Raw genomic sequence first — 16,426 nt, 5'->3', positions numbered from 1 at the left:
ACTCCCCTGTGTATTCAAGCCCTCATCAATCACTCCTGGTAAATACTCAAGATCTCACCACTCACTCCTCTGTGGTACTCAAGCCCACACCAGTCACTTATCTGTGTACTCAAGCCCTCACCAGTCACTCCTCGTAAATACTCAAGCCCTCAGAATTCACTCCTCAGTGTACCCAAGCCCACACTAGTCATTCCTCTGTGGTACTCAAGCCCTCACCTGTCACTTCATTGAAATACACAAGCTCTCACCAGCCACTCCTCTGTGTACTCAAGCCCACATCAGTCACTCCTCTGTGGTACTCAAGCCCACACCACTCACTCCTCTGTGTACTCAAGCCCTCACCAGTTACTCCTCTGAAATACTCAAGACCTCACCAGTCACACAACTGTGTACTCAAGCCCTAACCAGCCACTCCTCTGTGTACTCAAGTTCTCACCAGTCACTCCTCTGTGGTACTCAAGCTCTCACCAGTCACTTCGCTGAAATACTCAAGCCCTCACCAGTCACTCCTCTGTCTACTCAAGCCCACATCAGTCACTCCTCTGTGGTACTCAAGCCCACACCCGTCACTTCTCTATGTACTCAAGCACTCACCAGTCACTCCTCCGAAATACTCAAGCCCTCACCAGTCACACTTTTGTGTACTCAAGCCCTCACTACCCACCCCTTTGTGTTAAGAAGTCCTCATCAGTCACTCCTCTGTGGTACTCAAGCCCACACCAGTCATTCCTCTATGGTACTCAAACCCTCACCAGTCACACCTCTGTGGTACTAAAGTCATCACCAGTCACTCCTCTGGGTACTCATGCCATCACCAGTCACTCCTCCGTGGTACTCAAGCCCTCACCAGTTACTCCTCTGAAATACTCAAGCCCTCACCAGTCACTCCTCTGTGTAATCAAGCCCTCACCAGTCTCTCGTCTTAAATACTCAGATCATCACCAGTCCCTCCTCTGTGGTACTCAAGCCTTCACCAGTCACTCCTCTGTGTACTCAAGCCCTCACCAGTCACTCCTCTGTGTACTCAAACCCACATCAGTCACTCCTCGATGGTGCTCAAGCCCTCACAAGTCACTCCTCTGTGGCACTCAAGCACTTACCAGTCACTGCTCTGTGTGCTCAAGCCCTCACCATCACTCTGTGTGCTCAAGCCCTCACCATCACTCCCTTTGTACTCAAGCCCTCACCAGTTCCTCCTCTGTGGTACTCAAGCCCTCACCAGTCACTCCTCTGGAATACTCAAGCGCTCACCAGTCACTCCTCTGTGGTACTCAAGCCCTCACAAGCCACTCCTCTGTGGTACTCAAGCACTTACCAGTCACTGCTCTGTGTGCTCAAGACCTCACCATCACTCCGTGTGCTCAAGCCCTCACCATCACTCCCTTTGTACTCAAGCCCTCACCAGTTCCTCCTCTGTGGTACTCAAGCCCTCACCAGTCACTCCTCTGGAATACTAAAGCCCTCACCACTCACTCCTCTGTGGTGCTCAAGCCCTCACTAGTCACTCCTCTGTGTACTCAAGTCCTCACCAGTCACTCCTCAGAAATACTCAAGCCCTCTACAGTCCCTCCTCTGTGTACTCAAGCTCTAAACAGCCACTCCTCTGTGTACTCAAATTCTCACCAGTCACTCCTCTGTGGTACTCAAGCCCACACCAGTCATTCCTCTGTGGTACTCAAGCCCGCACTAGTCACTCCTCTGAAATACTCAAGCCCTCACCAGTCACTCCTCTGTGTACTCAAGCTCTCACCAGCCACTCCTCTTAAATACTCAGGCCCTCACGAGTCACTCCTATGTGGTACTCAAGCACTCACCAGTCACTGCTCTGTGTGTTCAATCTCTCACCATCACTCCCTGTGTACTCAACCCACACCAGTCACTACCCTGTGGTACTCAAGCCCATGACAGTCAGTCCCCTGTGTTACTCAAGCTCTCACAAGTCACTCAACTGTATACTCAAGCCCTTACCAGTCACTCCTCTGAAATACTCAAGCCCTCACCAGTCCCTCCTCTGTGTACTCAAGCCCTCACTAGTCACTCCTCTGTGTACTCAAGTCCTCACCAGTCACTCCTCAGAAATACTCAAGCCCTCTACAGTCCCTCCTCTGTGTACTCAAGCTCTAAACAGCCACTCCTCTGTGTACTCAAATTCTCACCAGTCACTCCTCTGTGGTACTCAAGCCCACACCAGTCATTCCTCTGTGGTACTCAAGCCCGCACTAGTCACTCCTCTGAAATACTCAAGCCCTCACCAGTCACTCCTCTGTGTACTCAAGCTCTCACCAGCCACTCCTCTTAAATACTCAGGCCCTCACGAGTCACTCCTATGTGGTACTCAAGCACTCACCAGTCACTGCTCTGTGTGTTCAATCTCTCACCATCACTCCCTGTGTACTCAACCCACACCAGTCACTACCCTGTGGTACTCAAGCCCATGACAGTCAGTCCCCTGTGTTACTCAAGCTCTCACAAGTCACTCAACTGTATACTCAAGCCCTTACCAGTCACTCCTCTGAAATACTCAAGCCCTCACCAGTCCCTCCTCTGTGTACTCAAGCCCTCACCAGTCCATCATCTGTGTATTCAAGCCCTCACCAGTCACTCCTGTGTGTAACTCAAGCCCACACCAGTCACTCCCCTGTGTATTCAAGCCCTCATCAATCACTCCTGGTAAATACTCAAGATCTCACCACTCACTCCTCTGTGGTACTCAAGCCCACACCAGTCACTTATCTGTGTACTCAAGCCCTCACCAGTCACTCCTCGTAAATACTCAAGCCCTCAGAATTCACTCCTCAGTGTACCCAAGCCCACACTAGTCATTCCTCTGTGGTACTCAAGCCCTCACCTGTCACTTCATTGAAATACACAAGCTCTCACCAGCCACTCCTCTGTGTACTCAAGCCCACATCAGTCACTCCTCTGTGGTACTCAAGCCCACACCACTCACTCCTCTGTGTACTCAAGCCCTCACCAGTTACTCCTCTGAAATACTCAAGACCTCACCAGTCACACAACTGTGTACTCAAGCCCTAACCAGCCACTCCTCTGTGTACTCAAGTTCTCACCAGTCACTCCTCTGTGGTACTCAAGCTCTCACCAGTCACTTCGCTGAAATACTCAAGCCCTCACCAGTCACTCCTCTGTCTACTCAAGCCCACATCAGTCACTCCTCTGTGGTACTCAAGCCCACACCCGTCACTTCTCTATGTACTCAAGCACTCACCAGTCACTCCTCCGAAATACTCAAGCCCTCACCAGTCACACTTTTGTGTACTCAAGCCCTCACTTCCCACCCCTTTGTGTTCTGAAGTTCTCATCAGTCACTCCTCTGTGGTACTCAAGCCCACACCAGTCATTCCTCTATGGTACTCAAACCCTCACCAGTCACACCTCTGTGGTACTAAAGTCATCACCAGTCACTCCTCTGGGTACTCATGCCATCACCAGTCACTCATCTGTGGTACTCAAGCCCTCTTGAGCCAGTCTGTGTACTCAAGCCCCCACCAGTCCCTCCTCTGTGCACTCAAGTCCTCACCAGTCACTCCTCTGTGATATTCAATCCTTCACCAGTCACTCCTCTGTGTACTGAAGCCCTCATCAGTCCCTACTCTTAAATACTCAAGCCCTCCTCAGTCACTCCTCTGAAATACTCAAGCCCTCACCAGTCACTCCTCTTTGTACTCAAGCCCTCACCGGTCACTCCTCTGTGTACTCAAACCCGTATCAGTCACTCCTCTCTGGTACTCAAGCCCAAACCAGTCACTCCTCTGTGGTACTCAAGTCCTCACCAGTCACTCCTCTGTGGTACTCAAGCCCTCACCTGTCACTCCTTTAAAATACTCAAGCCCTCCCCAGTCACTCCTCTGTCTACTCAATCTCTCACCAGTCACTCCTCTGTGGTACTCAAGTCCACACCAGCCACTCCTCTGTGGTACTCAAGTCATCACCAGCCACTTCTCTGTGGTACTCAAGCCCTCACCAGTCACTCCTCTGTGTACTCAAGCCCTCACCCGTCCCTCCTCTTAAATACTCAAGCCCTCACTTCTCACTCCTCTCTGTATTTTAGCCCTCAACAGTCACTCCTCTATGGTATTCAAGCCCTCACCTGTCATTGCTCTGAAATACTCATGCCCTCCCCAGTCACTCCTCTTTGTACTCAAGCCCTCACCAGCTACTCCTCTGTGTACTCATAAGTCACTCTTCTGTGGTACTCAAGACCTCACTAGTCACTACTCTGTGTACGCAAGCTCACACCTTTCACTCCTTTGAAATACTCAAGCCCTTACCAGCCACTCCTCTGTGTACTCAAGTCCCCATCAGTCACTACTCTCTGGTACTCAAATCCTCACCAGTCACTACTCTGTGGTACTCAAGCCCTCACTAGTCACTCCTCCGTATACGCAAGCCCACACCTGTCACTCCTTTGAAATACACAAGCCCTCACCGGTCACTCCTCTGTGTACTCAAGCCCTCACTAGCCACTCCTCTTAAATACTCAAGCCCTCACCAGTCACTCCTCTGTGGGACACAAGCCCTCACCAGTCACTCCTCTTTGTACTGAAGCCCTCACCATCACTCCTCTGTGTACTCAAGCCCATACCAGTCAGTCCTCTGTGCTACTCAAGCCCTCACAAGTCACCCCTCTGTGTACACAAGCCATCACCAGTCACTCCTCTGAAATACTCAAGGCCTCACCATTCCCTCCTCGGTGTCTTCAAGCCCTCACCAGTTTCTCCTCTGTGTACTCAAGCCCTCACCAGTCCCTCCTCTTTGTATTCAAGCACTCACCAGTCACTCCTCTTTAATACTTTAATACTCATGTCCTCACCAGTCACTCCTATGTGTAATAAAACCCTCACCAGTCACTCCTCTGTGGTACTCAGCCCTTACCGGTCCATCCTTTTTGGTCCTCTAGCCCTGTCCAGTCACTTCTCTGTGCACTCAAGTTCTTACCAGTCCCTCCTCAATGTACTCAAGCCCTCACCAGTCACTCCTCTGTGTAGTCAAGCCCTCACGTGCCCCTTCTCTTAAATACTGAAACCCTCATCAGTCACTCCTCTGTGTACTCAAGCCCTCACCAGTCACTCCTCTTTGTACTCAAGCCCTCACCGGTCATTCCTCTGTGTACTCAAGCCTGCATCAGTCACTCCTCTCTGGTACTCAAGCCCACACCAGTCACTCCTCTCTGGTGCTCAAGCCCTCACTAGTCAATCCTCTGTGTACTCAAGCCCTCACCAGCCACTCCTCTGTGTACTCAAGTCCTCATCAGTCACTCCTCTGTGGTACTCAAGCCCACACCAGTCACTCCTCTGTGGTACTCAAGTCCTCACCAGTCACTCCTCTGTGGTACTCGAGCCCTCACCAGTCACTCCTCTTTGTACTCAAGCCCTCACCTGTCACTCCTCTAAAATACTCAAGCCCTCACGGGTCACTCCTCTGTGTACTCAAGCCCTCACCAGCCACTCCTCTTAAATACTCAAGCCATCACCAGTCACTCCTCTGTGAGACGCAAGCCCTCACCAGTCACTCCTCTGTGTACTGAATGCCTCATTATCACCCCTCTGTGTACTCAAGCCCACATCAGTCACTCCTTTGTGGAACTCAAGCACACACCAGTCAGTCCTCTCTGTTACTCAAGCCCTCACAAGTCACTCCTCTGTGTATTCAAGCCCTCACCAGTCACTCCTCTGAAATACTCAATCCCTCACCATTCCCTCCTCTGTGTACTCAAGACCTCACCAGTCTCTCATCTGTGTACTCAAGCCCTCACCAATCAATCCTCTGTGTAACCCAAACCCTCACCAGTCACTCCTCTGTGTATTCAAGCCCTCACCAGTCACTCCTCTTAAATACTCAAGCCCTCACCAGTCACTCCTCTTAAATACTCAAGCCCACGCTGGTCACTCTTCTGTGGTACCCAAGCCATCACCAGTCACTCCTCTGTGTACTCAAGCCCTCACCTGTCACTCCTTTGAAATATTCAAGCCCTCACCAGCCACTCCTCTTAAATACTCAAGCCCTCACCAGTCACTCCTCTGTGGGACGCAAACCCTCACCAGTCACTCCTCTCTGGTACTCAAGCCCTCACTAGTCAATCCTCTGTGTACTCAAGTCCTCACCAGTCACTCTGAAATACTCAAGCCCTCACCAGTCCCTCTTCTGTGTACTCAAGCCCTCACCAGCCACTCCTCTGTGTACTCAAGTCCTCATCAGTCACTCCTCTGTGGTACTCAAGCCCACACCAGTCACTCCTCTGTGATACTCAAGTCCTCACCAGTCACTCCTCTGTGGTACTCGAGCCCTCACCAGTCACTCCTCTTTGTACTCAAGCCCTCACCTGTCACTCCTCTAAAATACTCAAGCCCTCACGAGTCACTCCTCTGTGAGACGCAAGCCCTCACCAGTCACTCCTCTGTGTACTGAATGCCTCATTATCACCCCTCTGTGTACTCAAGCCCACATCAGTCACTCCTCTCTGGAACTCAAGCACACACCAGTCAGTCCTCTCTGTTACTCAAGCCCTCACAAGTCACTCCTCTGTGTATTCAAGCCCTCACCAGTCACTCCTCTGAAATACTCAATCCCTCACCATTCCCTCCTCTGCGTACTCAAGACCTCACCAGTCTCTCATCTGTGTACTCAAGCCCTCACCAATCACTCATCTGTGTAACCCAAACCCTCACCTGTCACTCCTCTGTGTATTCAAGCCCTCACCAGTCACTCCTCTTAAATTCTCAAGCCCTCACCAGTCACTCCTCTTAAATACTCAAGCCCACACCGGTCACTCTTCTGTGTACACAAGCCCTCACCTGTCACTCCTTTGAAATATTCAAGCCCTCAACAGCCACTCCTCTTAAATACTCAAGCCCTCACCAGTCACTCCTCTGTGTACTCAAGCCCACATCAGTCACTCCTCTGTGGTACTCTAGCCCACACCAGTCAGTCCTCTTTGTTACTCAAGAACTCACAAGGCACTCCTCTGTGTACTCACGCCATCACCAGTCACTCCTCTGAAATACTCAAGCTCTCACTATTCCCTCCTCTATGTACTCACCCCCTCACCAGTCACTCCTCTGTGTAACCCAAACCCTCACCAGTCACTACTCTGTGTGCGCAGGCCCTCACCAGTCCCTCCTCTCTGTACTCAAGCCCTTGCCGGTCACTCCTCTGTGTATTCAAGCCCTCACCAGTCACTCCTCTTTAATACTCAAGTCCTCATCAGTCACTCCTATGTGTACTCACATTCTCACCACTCACTCCTCTGTGTACTCAAACCCTCACCAGTCACTCCTCTAAAATACTAAGCCCTCACCATTCACTCCTCTGTGTAATCAAACCCTCACCAGTCACTCCTCTGTGGTAATCAGTCATTACCAGTCCATCCTTTGTGGTAATCAAGCCCTCACCTCTCACTTCTCTGTGCATTCAAGTTCTTACCAGTCCCTCCTCTATGTCCTCAAGCCCTCACCAGTCACTCATCTGTGGTACTCAAGCCCTCACCAGTCACTCCTCTGTGAACTCAATCCCTCACCATTCCTTCTGCTTAAATACTCAAACCCTCACTAGTCACTCCTCTGTGTACTCAAGCCCTCACCAGTCACTCCTCTTTGTACTTAAGCCCTGACCTGTCACTCCTCTGTGTACTCAAGCCCTCACTAGTCAATCCTCTGTGGTACTCAAGCCCACACCAGTCACTCCTCTGTGGTACTCAAGACCTCACTAGTCAATCCTCTGTGTACCCAACTCCTCACCAGCCACTCCTCTGAAATACTCAAGCCCTCACCAGTCCCTCCTCTGTGTACTCAAGCCCTCACCAGTCACTCCTCTGTGTATTCAAGCCCTCACCAGCCACTCCTCTTAAATATTCAAGCCCTCACCAGTCACTCCTCTGTGGGATGCAAGCCCTCACCAGTCACTCCTCTGTGTACTGAAGCCCTCACCATCACTCCTCTGTGTACTCAAGCCCACATCAGTCACTCATCTGTGGTACTCAATCCCTCACCAGTCACTCCTCTGTGTACTCAAGCCCTCACCATTCCTTCCGCTTAAATACTCAAGCCCTCACTAGTCAATCCTCTGTGGTACTCAAGCCCACACCAGTCACTCCTCTGTGGCACTCAAGACCTCACTAGTCAATCGTCTGTGTACTCAACTCCTCACCAGCCACTCCTCTGAAATACTCAAGCCCTCACCAGTCCCTCCTCTGTGTACTCAAGCCCTCACCAGCCACTCCTTTCTGTACTCAAGTCCTCATCAGTCACTCCTCTGTGGTACTCAAGCCCACACCTGTCACTCCTCTGTGGTACTCAAGTCCTCACCAGTTACTCTTCTGTGGTGCTCAAGCCCTCACCAGTCACACCTCTGTGTACTCAAGCCCTCACATATCTCTCCTCTAAAATACTCAAGCCCTCACCAGTCACTCCTCTGTGTATTCAAGCCCTCACCAGCCACTCCTCTTAAATACTCAAGCCCTCACCAGTCACTCCTCTGTGGGACGCAAGCCCTCACCAGTCACTCCTCTGTGTACTGAAGCCCTCACCATCACTCCTCCGTTTACTCAAGTCCACATCAGTCACTCCTCTGTGGTACTCAAGCCCACACCAGTCAGTCCTCTGTGTTACTCAAGCACTCACCATTCTCTTCTCTTTATACTCAAGCCCTCACCAATCACTCCTCTGTGTAACCCAAACACTCACCAGTCACTCCTCTGTGTATTCAAGCCCTCACCAGTCACTCCTCTTAAATGCTCAAGCCCTCACCAGTCACTCCTCTTAAATACTCAAGCCCACACCAGTCACTCCTTTGTGGTACTCAAGCCATCACCAGTCACTCATCTGTGTACTCAAGCCCTCACCAGTCACTCCTCTGAAATCCTCAAGACCTCGCCATTCACTCCTCTGTGTACTCAAGTCTTCATCAGTCACTCCTCTGTGGTACTCAAGCCTACACCAGTCACTCCTGTGTGGTACTGAAGCCCTCCCCAGTCACTCTTCATTGTAACCCATTCCTTCACCAGTCACTCATCTGTGGTACTCAGGCCCTCACAAGTCGCTCCGCTGTGGTACCCAAGCCCACACCAGTCACTCCTCTGTCGTACTCAAGTCCTCACCCGTCACTTCTCTGTGTACTCAAGCCCACACCAGTCACTTCCTTGTGGTACTCAAGTCCACACCAGTCACTCCTCTGTGAACTCAAGCCCTCACCAGTCACTCCTCTGTGAACTCAAGCCCTCACCAGTCACTTCACTGTGTACTCAAGCCCTCACCATTCACTCCCCTGTGGTACTCAAGTCTTCACCAGTCACTCACCTGTGGTACTCATCACATTCACATCTGTGATACTGTAACCCTCATCACAGTCACACCGCTGCGACACACAGACCCTCATCACAGTCACACCTCTGCGACACACAGACCCTCATCACAGTCACACCTCTGTAACACACAGACACTCATAACAGTCACACCTCTGTAAATCACAGACCCTCATAACAGTCACACCTCTGTAACACACACACCCTCATCACAAGTACCCTTCTCTGTGATACTCACGCCCTCATCACATACTCAGAGTCCTATCGGTCATTTGTCTGTGACACTCAAGCCCTCATCACAGTCACTCCCCTGCAACACTCATCCCCTCATCAGGCATTCCTCTGTTATACTCAAACCAGAGTCACACTTCTGTGGAACCTGGATGCTCAGCAAAGTTACTCCTTTGTTGAGGGTCGATGTCCGCGAGGGGCGTGTATGTACTGAGATTCAGAGAATCACAATCACACCTCTGTAGTACCAAGACCATCAGTACAGTCATACTCCTGGGTTTCCCAGATTCTGAGGCCCTCCACACCATCACGCACTCTGTGATAATGTAGCCATACTCCCAGCCATACCTCTGTAATACCTGTTCCCTCAGCACAGCCACACATCTCTTATAGAAACAATCTACTGCTGTGCCTCCAACTCATCCACACCTCTGTAATACTCAGGCTCCGACTCAAGCACGCCCTTGTGATGCGCTAGCGTGGCACACGCACACCTCTGTGATACTCACCTTTGTGAAACTTGGTCCCTCAGCACAGTCACACAACTCCAGCAAATACCACCTCACCCCAAACTCATCCACAGCTTTGTGATTGGGGCACTCAGACACAAGTACACCTCTTTCATACACAGACACAAGCTGCCACTGTCATACTAGACACAAGCACACCTTTGTAATACTCGGACACAAGCTACCACTGTGATACTAGACACAAGCATGCCTTTGTGATACTCAGACACAAGCCACCACTGTGATACTAGACCCAAACACACCTTTGTGATACTCAGACACAAGCTGCCACTGTCATACTAGACACAAGCACACCTTTGTAATACTCAGACACAAGCCACCACTGTGATACTAGACCCAAACACACCTTTGTGATAATCAGACACTAGCTACCACTGCGATACTAGACACAATCACACGTTTGTGAAACTCAGACATAAACCCTCCCTGTTGGTAAGCAGCCTGAGACACACGCACACTTGCATTATTCTCAGAGGATTAGTAGTGGCTGGGTTTGTCATGTTCAGATTGAGGCACAGCCACACCTCTGTGACGCTCACACACAAGCACACCTTCTGGCACATAGAATGTGGAGCGCCCAAACCTTTATTAAACTTAGAGGCGTAGTTGTACCTGGGTCTGTCATACTCAGACTGAGGTGTCCCCATACTGCTGTGATACTCACCTCTGTAATACTTGGTTCTTCAGCACAGCCACACTTCTGTTAAAGTGAAACTTCAGCACACACACTCTCTCTTCAAACCCATCCACTTCTTGGTGATGCAGAGTCTCGCGCACAATCAACCACTGTGATACTCAAACACAAGCACACCACTGTAATACTCAGGGCAGATTTACCACTTAATCACGCAGCGCAGTGCAGCAGCCGCAGATGCTGTGCTGCATGAAAAGGAGTGAGGAGGAGAGCGCCATATTTACAGAAATATGGCACTCTTCTCCCCTTTCCCAAGCACCCGTGCTGAAATCAGCTGCTGCGTGCCACGCAGACACCTTTGCACCATAGTGTAAGAGTGTCTCCTTTAGTCAAGCATAGGTTTTTTACTGGAAGGGTACCCTTTCAGTACAAAATACTATGCATAGACTGACTTTAACCCTTTTCACTCCTTGGATTTGTGCTGTAAAGTGTAGCACACGTACAAAGTCGGAAAAGGAAGGAGAAAGGAAAGCATTTCTCCTTCGCTGCACCTACTTCAAAAGGGCACAGTTTTTTGATTCACAAACCTGTCAACTTTATTTAGTAAAGAGGGTTTAGTGTCAGAAACCATGGGTGGTTGCAAGGGAACAAACATGCTCCACTCATGGTATGCCCCCTTGGCGCTAAGTAATTCAAAGCGGTGCTGTACACTGCTTTGCGTTACTTTCACATTATGCTAGAAAATAAATCCGAAAAAAAACATTTGTGCCTATTTGCGTCATTCTGGTGATGCAAACACACAGTGAAATCTTAGTAAATCTCCCCCTCAGGCTCAAGCACACCTCTGTGATACTCAGGCACAATCACACCTCTGTGATACTCAGACACAAGCACACCACTGTGATACTCGGACTCTAACACAACACTGCGATACTCAAGCAGAAACACACCTCTGTAATACTCAGGCACAAACACACCACTTTAATACTCGGGCACAAGCACACCTCTGTGATACTCAGGCGTAAGCACACCTCTGTGATACTCAGACACAGGCACACCTCTGTGATACTCAGACACAGGCACACCTCTGTGATACTCAGACACAGGCACACTTCTTTGATACTCAGGTAGAAGCACACCTCTGTGATACTCAGGCACAATCACACCTCTGTGATACTCAGGCGTAAGCACACCTCTGTGATACTCAGGCACAATCACACCTCTGTGATACTCAGACACAAGCACACCACTGTGATACTCGGACTCTAACACAACACTGCGATACTCAAGCAGAAGCACACCTCTGTAATACTCAGGCACAAACACACCACTTTAATACTCGGGCACAAGCCCACCTCTGTGATACTCAGGCGTAAGCACACCTCTGTGATACTCAGACACAGGCACACCTCTGTGATACTCAGACACAGGCACACCTCTGTGATACTCAGACACAGGCACACCTCTGTGATACTCAGACACAGGCACACCTCTGTGATACTCAGACACAGGCACACTTCTTTGATTCGCAGGCACAGGCACACCACTGTTACACTCAGATTCAGTATTACAAGCACACGCCTGTGGTACCTTGACTACGCACATCAACATCTGCCTTATACTCAGAGGTTTAGTTGTGCCTGGACCTGTCTTATTCAGACTGACGCACACACATATATATGGTACCGAAAATTGCATTACTGAACACCAAGGCTGCCTACTCTTGATTCCACTTCATGCCTCTTTCATCCACCAGCCTACACGTCTTTTCTCTTTATCTCACTTTCGTATGTTCTTTTCCGTTCCTATACTTCAGACACTCGTTTTCTATCTTTCTCTTCCTCCTCCTTCCCCACTTTGCCCCTGTCTCTTAGTTGCTCTGGATCAAAATCTGAGGTGACAAAAGTCTTGACCGCAAAAAGGGAGTGTCAGTGCCAGCAAGTGCCACAAGTGAAGCACCGGTCACACTCAGACACACACCCACACCACTGCTATGGAGACTGAGGCACGCCATGGCAGATGCATTTTACAACAGATATCTCAAGTCTTGGCCTGCTGTAACCACATCTATCTCTGCGGCACCAGGAAGGAACCTCCTGAGCTACATACCTGGGATTTGAACGTTTGATCTGCACTTTGCACACAGATCCCTGGCAAGTGCTCAATCCATTACGTTGTCCCGCCATTTTGTATTGCGTGCTTCTTACGTAGCTTACAAAGCCCACAAATATGATAGGGCTGGAGGCTTCACACCCCTCACTCCACCCCTGTACGGTGCTTTATAATAATACCTTCGGTTTTTAAAAATATACATTCTTTTGGGGTTCTTCTGGTTTGCTTATCCCTACTCTAGGAGTACCCAGTTCCCTGATGGGGTGCGTGGCAAAGCTTCTTGAGACAGTGGGACAAGGGACGGTGTCTAGGGTTACCATATCTCTACGACATTCATCCATTAATTCACTCAATGAGTAGCAAAGATTCTCAAAGATCTCATTTTGTGTACTTTTCACGAGCAGGTCACTCTGTCTGGTGATACCTGTTTTCTAGGGTTTATAACGGGACAAGCTGAAGTGCATGTAACAGAATAAAGAACAAAATGGCGGGGACTGGGTGAGATGGTCACATCTGGCATGCATAGGTGTCACGTGTGTCAAAGACTGCTGTGGCACCTCCAGACCCTCCAAGCGACGTGAACTCTCTGACTTCAGCCTTTTGTCTTCAGCAATAAATGGATGGGTGCACAACGGGCTGCCGTTTAAGGGGCCACGGCTGGCTGAACGTTCCACCCATGGCACCGATGGGCATACTCCGCCTTCATGTGGCTAGAAGTTCCACCTGACCACATTGTCACCTAACGAAGACAACACTTTTAGTTCGAGAACACTGGAGCACTAGGTCATAATACCTGACGTGGGGCCCCCCTGAGATCTGTACCCGTACACTATACTCCACGGAAAAATGCACAAGTGATGTGTTTCAGTCTAATCGCATAACAACGCCAGTAGTGGTAGTCTATTGCAATTGTGCGGAAATTGAGGCAGACTGTGCAGAATTATGCGGCAAGAAAAGGCAAATGAGGCGGCTTAATGCAAATTCTGTAGCTGTATTATTCGGCTATGTTGTTTTCAATTGTGTGGCACTGTAGGCAGACCTAATTAAATTATGTGGTAAAGAAAGCAAATTGAGGGGCATAATGCACATTCGGAAGTAGTATTAGTTCGCTATATTCTTTAACACACATTCATACTGTCTAAGCGCATTTAGCCTAATACCAACGTAACTCTTTAATAAAGTAATCAACAACTGAAAGGTTGCCAGCTGACCTTTGAAATGCAATGTCACTGCAAAACCGAATGTTTTGTTTTCCAACTTTTAATCCGTTTGAATAAGAAAAATGGCTGAAATCTGCAATTACGAAGCAGATAGTGAATTAATTGGCAAGTACATTAAATACATGATTGTGCAAAAAACGCATTGGCTGCAGAATCGCATAATTCCAGGGGTCCGGGTTACAACTCAGGAACCCTGAGAGGCACACCACGCTCCCCTGCAATGCCTGTAGACCTGGCTACGGCTGCTGCGAACTTTATCTACATACAAATAATTCCTTGTGGAGCTAGCGAATGCTTCCAGCTCTCTTTACATCTGCAGTCTACGGCAAGGCGTACAGATCGGTGCACCACTCATCCCTGTAAAAGTAAATATTAAATACATAACCAAGTTTACTTCAGATCACACAGAGCGTCAGTGGTGCGCTGGGACTAAGACCCAGGAAAGTAAGGCCAGATGTCTGCTTCTAAGGAGTAATGCATAGGCAGTCCACTTAAAATTCTAAATTAGCTCCAAAAATGAAAACTCTAGATTTACGAGCCCAAAATACGACCCTAATGCGCTCAGTTTCAAACTATAAACAATGTGATATTTCTAAATATAAAACTTCCTCCTTCCTCGTGCGTATGCAGTGCAGCAAAAGGTGTAACTCTAGCCCAACTCAGTTGAAACTCATGTTATCCACATTATATGGATGAAAGGCTGCACCCAGATTGTGCAAAGGTGACCTGTTGGGCGCACACAAAATTCTACAGCAGTGCCATTAACCCGCTGAACTACCTTCCTCCGTAATCGGAATTATCAGAATCGGAGAAGAGAAACAGGAAGACGTGAAAGCGGCCAGAGGCGAGGCATGCCCAGGGGTCCATGGGCTGCGGGGGTTCAGCACCTGGGGGTCCTCACCTCCTAGCTGAGGGGGGGCTCCATCCGCAGCAGGGTCTTGCAGCAGGAGCAGGGTGGCGAGCAGGCAGGCGCAGACGGTCCCCCTCATGGCTTCAGAGTCTGTAGAGACGGCAGCAGAGTGGCGGTAGACGGGGGTGGCCCAAAGGTCTTAACAAGGTGCCGAGTGCCACCCTCGCACACGTGGGTTGCGCCGGGGAGGGGGCGTCGATACCTGCTCATGAGACCTGCTCATGAGACCGGCTCAGGGGGTGGGCTGGGTTGTCCCTCCTGGTGCTGAGGAAAGCACCCTCCGCCTGCGAGGGGCGCCGAATGTCCAAATATGGGAAGGCTGGAAGAATTTCACGAAAAAATTAGTCTTATGGAGGGTCCCCCGGCGAGGTCGACTTGTAAGCAGTCTGCATGATAGCATCATGAAAGCCGACTCATGCTTTCATCCTTCCGATGCAAATAAAAGGGTATGACATAACTGAGTAAACTGACATTCATTGTTTAGATAGCAACACGCACTTGTTTTCTCACGCGAGCTTTTTTAGTGGACAATATTACTGTTGTGAAATTAAAAATTGAGACAGAGGGCATCAATCACAGAAGATCGACTAGTAATGGATAACATTGTGATAATTCAAGCACTGAACTGATTCTTCTGTACACCGATTCTCCGCGGAAAAGGGCGAAATATTTAAATCGAATTTCAGCAGCCTTGAAATAATATAGCGAATTTTATTTTTTTTAAATAAAAAATAAAAAAAAATCGGGAGAATGGGGCCTTCAATCGGGTTTCTGTCATGTATGGACTTTGGAAGTGTGCTGCTGCAGGATCGGACATTTAAAAGCAAATTAACGTGTTTTTTTTATCACCTTTCAGAAGCATGGAGCGCAATGGCAGGCAGAGAAAGAGGGGGATGCAAGAGTTGTGCACTGGCCTGGCAGGTTGCGGTCAGTGCATACACCCCCCTCCCTCCCCCGTCAGCCCCGGCTGAAACAGCTTTCGGGCACACACACAGTCGCCCCCCCACCAGTACTTCACAGGTGTTTAAAAGACCATTCGGGGCTTTGTTGGTTTTCACCCCTTCTAGAGCCCCTGCATCGCCATTCTGACTATTGCTGGAAGAATTAGCACGTTACACATTACCAAGCCCTGTCAGCTGAAACCCCAAGGAATCGGGTGTTTGCTTGCAGGAATCGGGAGACGGGAGACTAGCCTTCAAATCGGTAGTCTCACGCCTGAATCGGGAGTGTTGGCATGTATGTATTTTTTCCAGCTCCAAACGCTCCCTTTCCTTGCAATATGGGCTACCTGTGCAGAGGAGAACTGAAACGTAAAATAAATTACCCAGGATCACACACTTTCATGGGAATGGGGAAGCCAGGATTTCAACCAAGGTATGGTTTCAACATTTCCCACTCAGCTAACAGAGAATCCCCCCGGATTTACTGGGACTTGTCAAAATTGACTGCGGTGTTTTTTGTGAAAGGAAAAAA

General features: G+C 49.5%; 1 protein-coding gene across 1 annotated transcript in view; it reads right to left on the bottom strand.

Annotated features, from left to right (window-relative positions):
* Positions 1-15,099, bottom strand: part of MATN1 (matrilin 1) — a 159,770-nt gene extending 144,671 nt beyond the window's left edge. Inside the window, exon 1 of the mRNA XM_085647592.1 lies at positions 14,945-15,099. Coding sequence (XP_085503718.1) covers positions 14,945-15,032 — 88 coding nt within the window. The 5' untranslated portion in view covers positions 15,033-15,099. The remainder of the gene's footprint in view (positions 1-14,944) is intronic.
* Between the last annotated feature and the right edge of the window lie 1,327 nt (positions 15,100-16,426).

The sequence above is a fragment of the Triturus cristatus genome, chromosome 3_2, assembly GCF_964204655.1.
Source record: "Triturus cristatus chromosome 3_2, aTriCri1.1, whole genome shotgun sequence".
Taxonomy (NCBI): Eukaryota; Metazoa; Chordata; class Amphibia; order Caudata; family Salamandridae; genus Triturus; species Triturus cristatus.
Note: the sequence above shows the minus strand (reverse complement) of the source record. Positions and strands in the feature narration are given on the sequence as shown.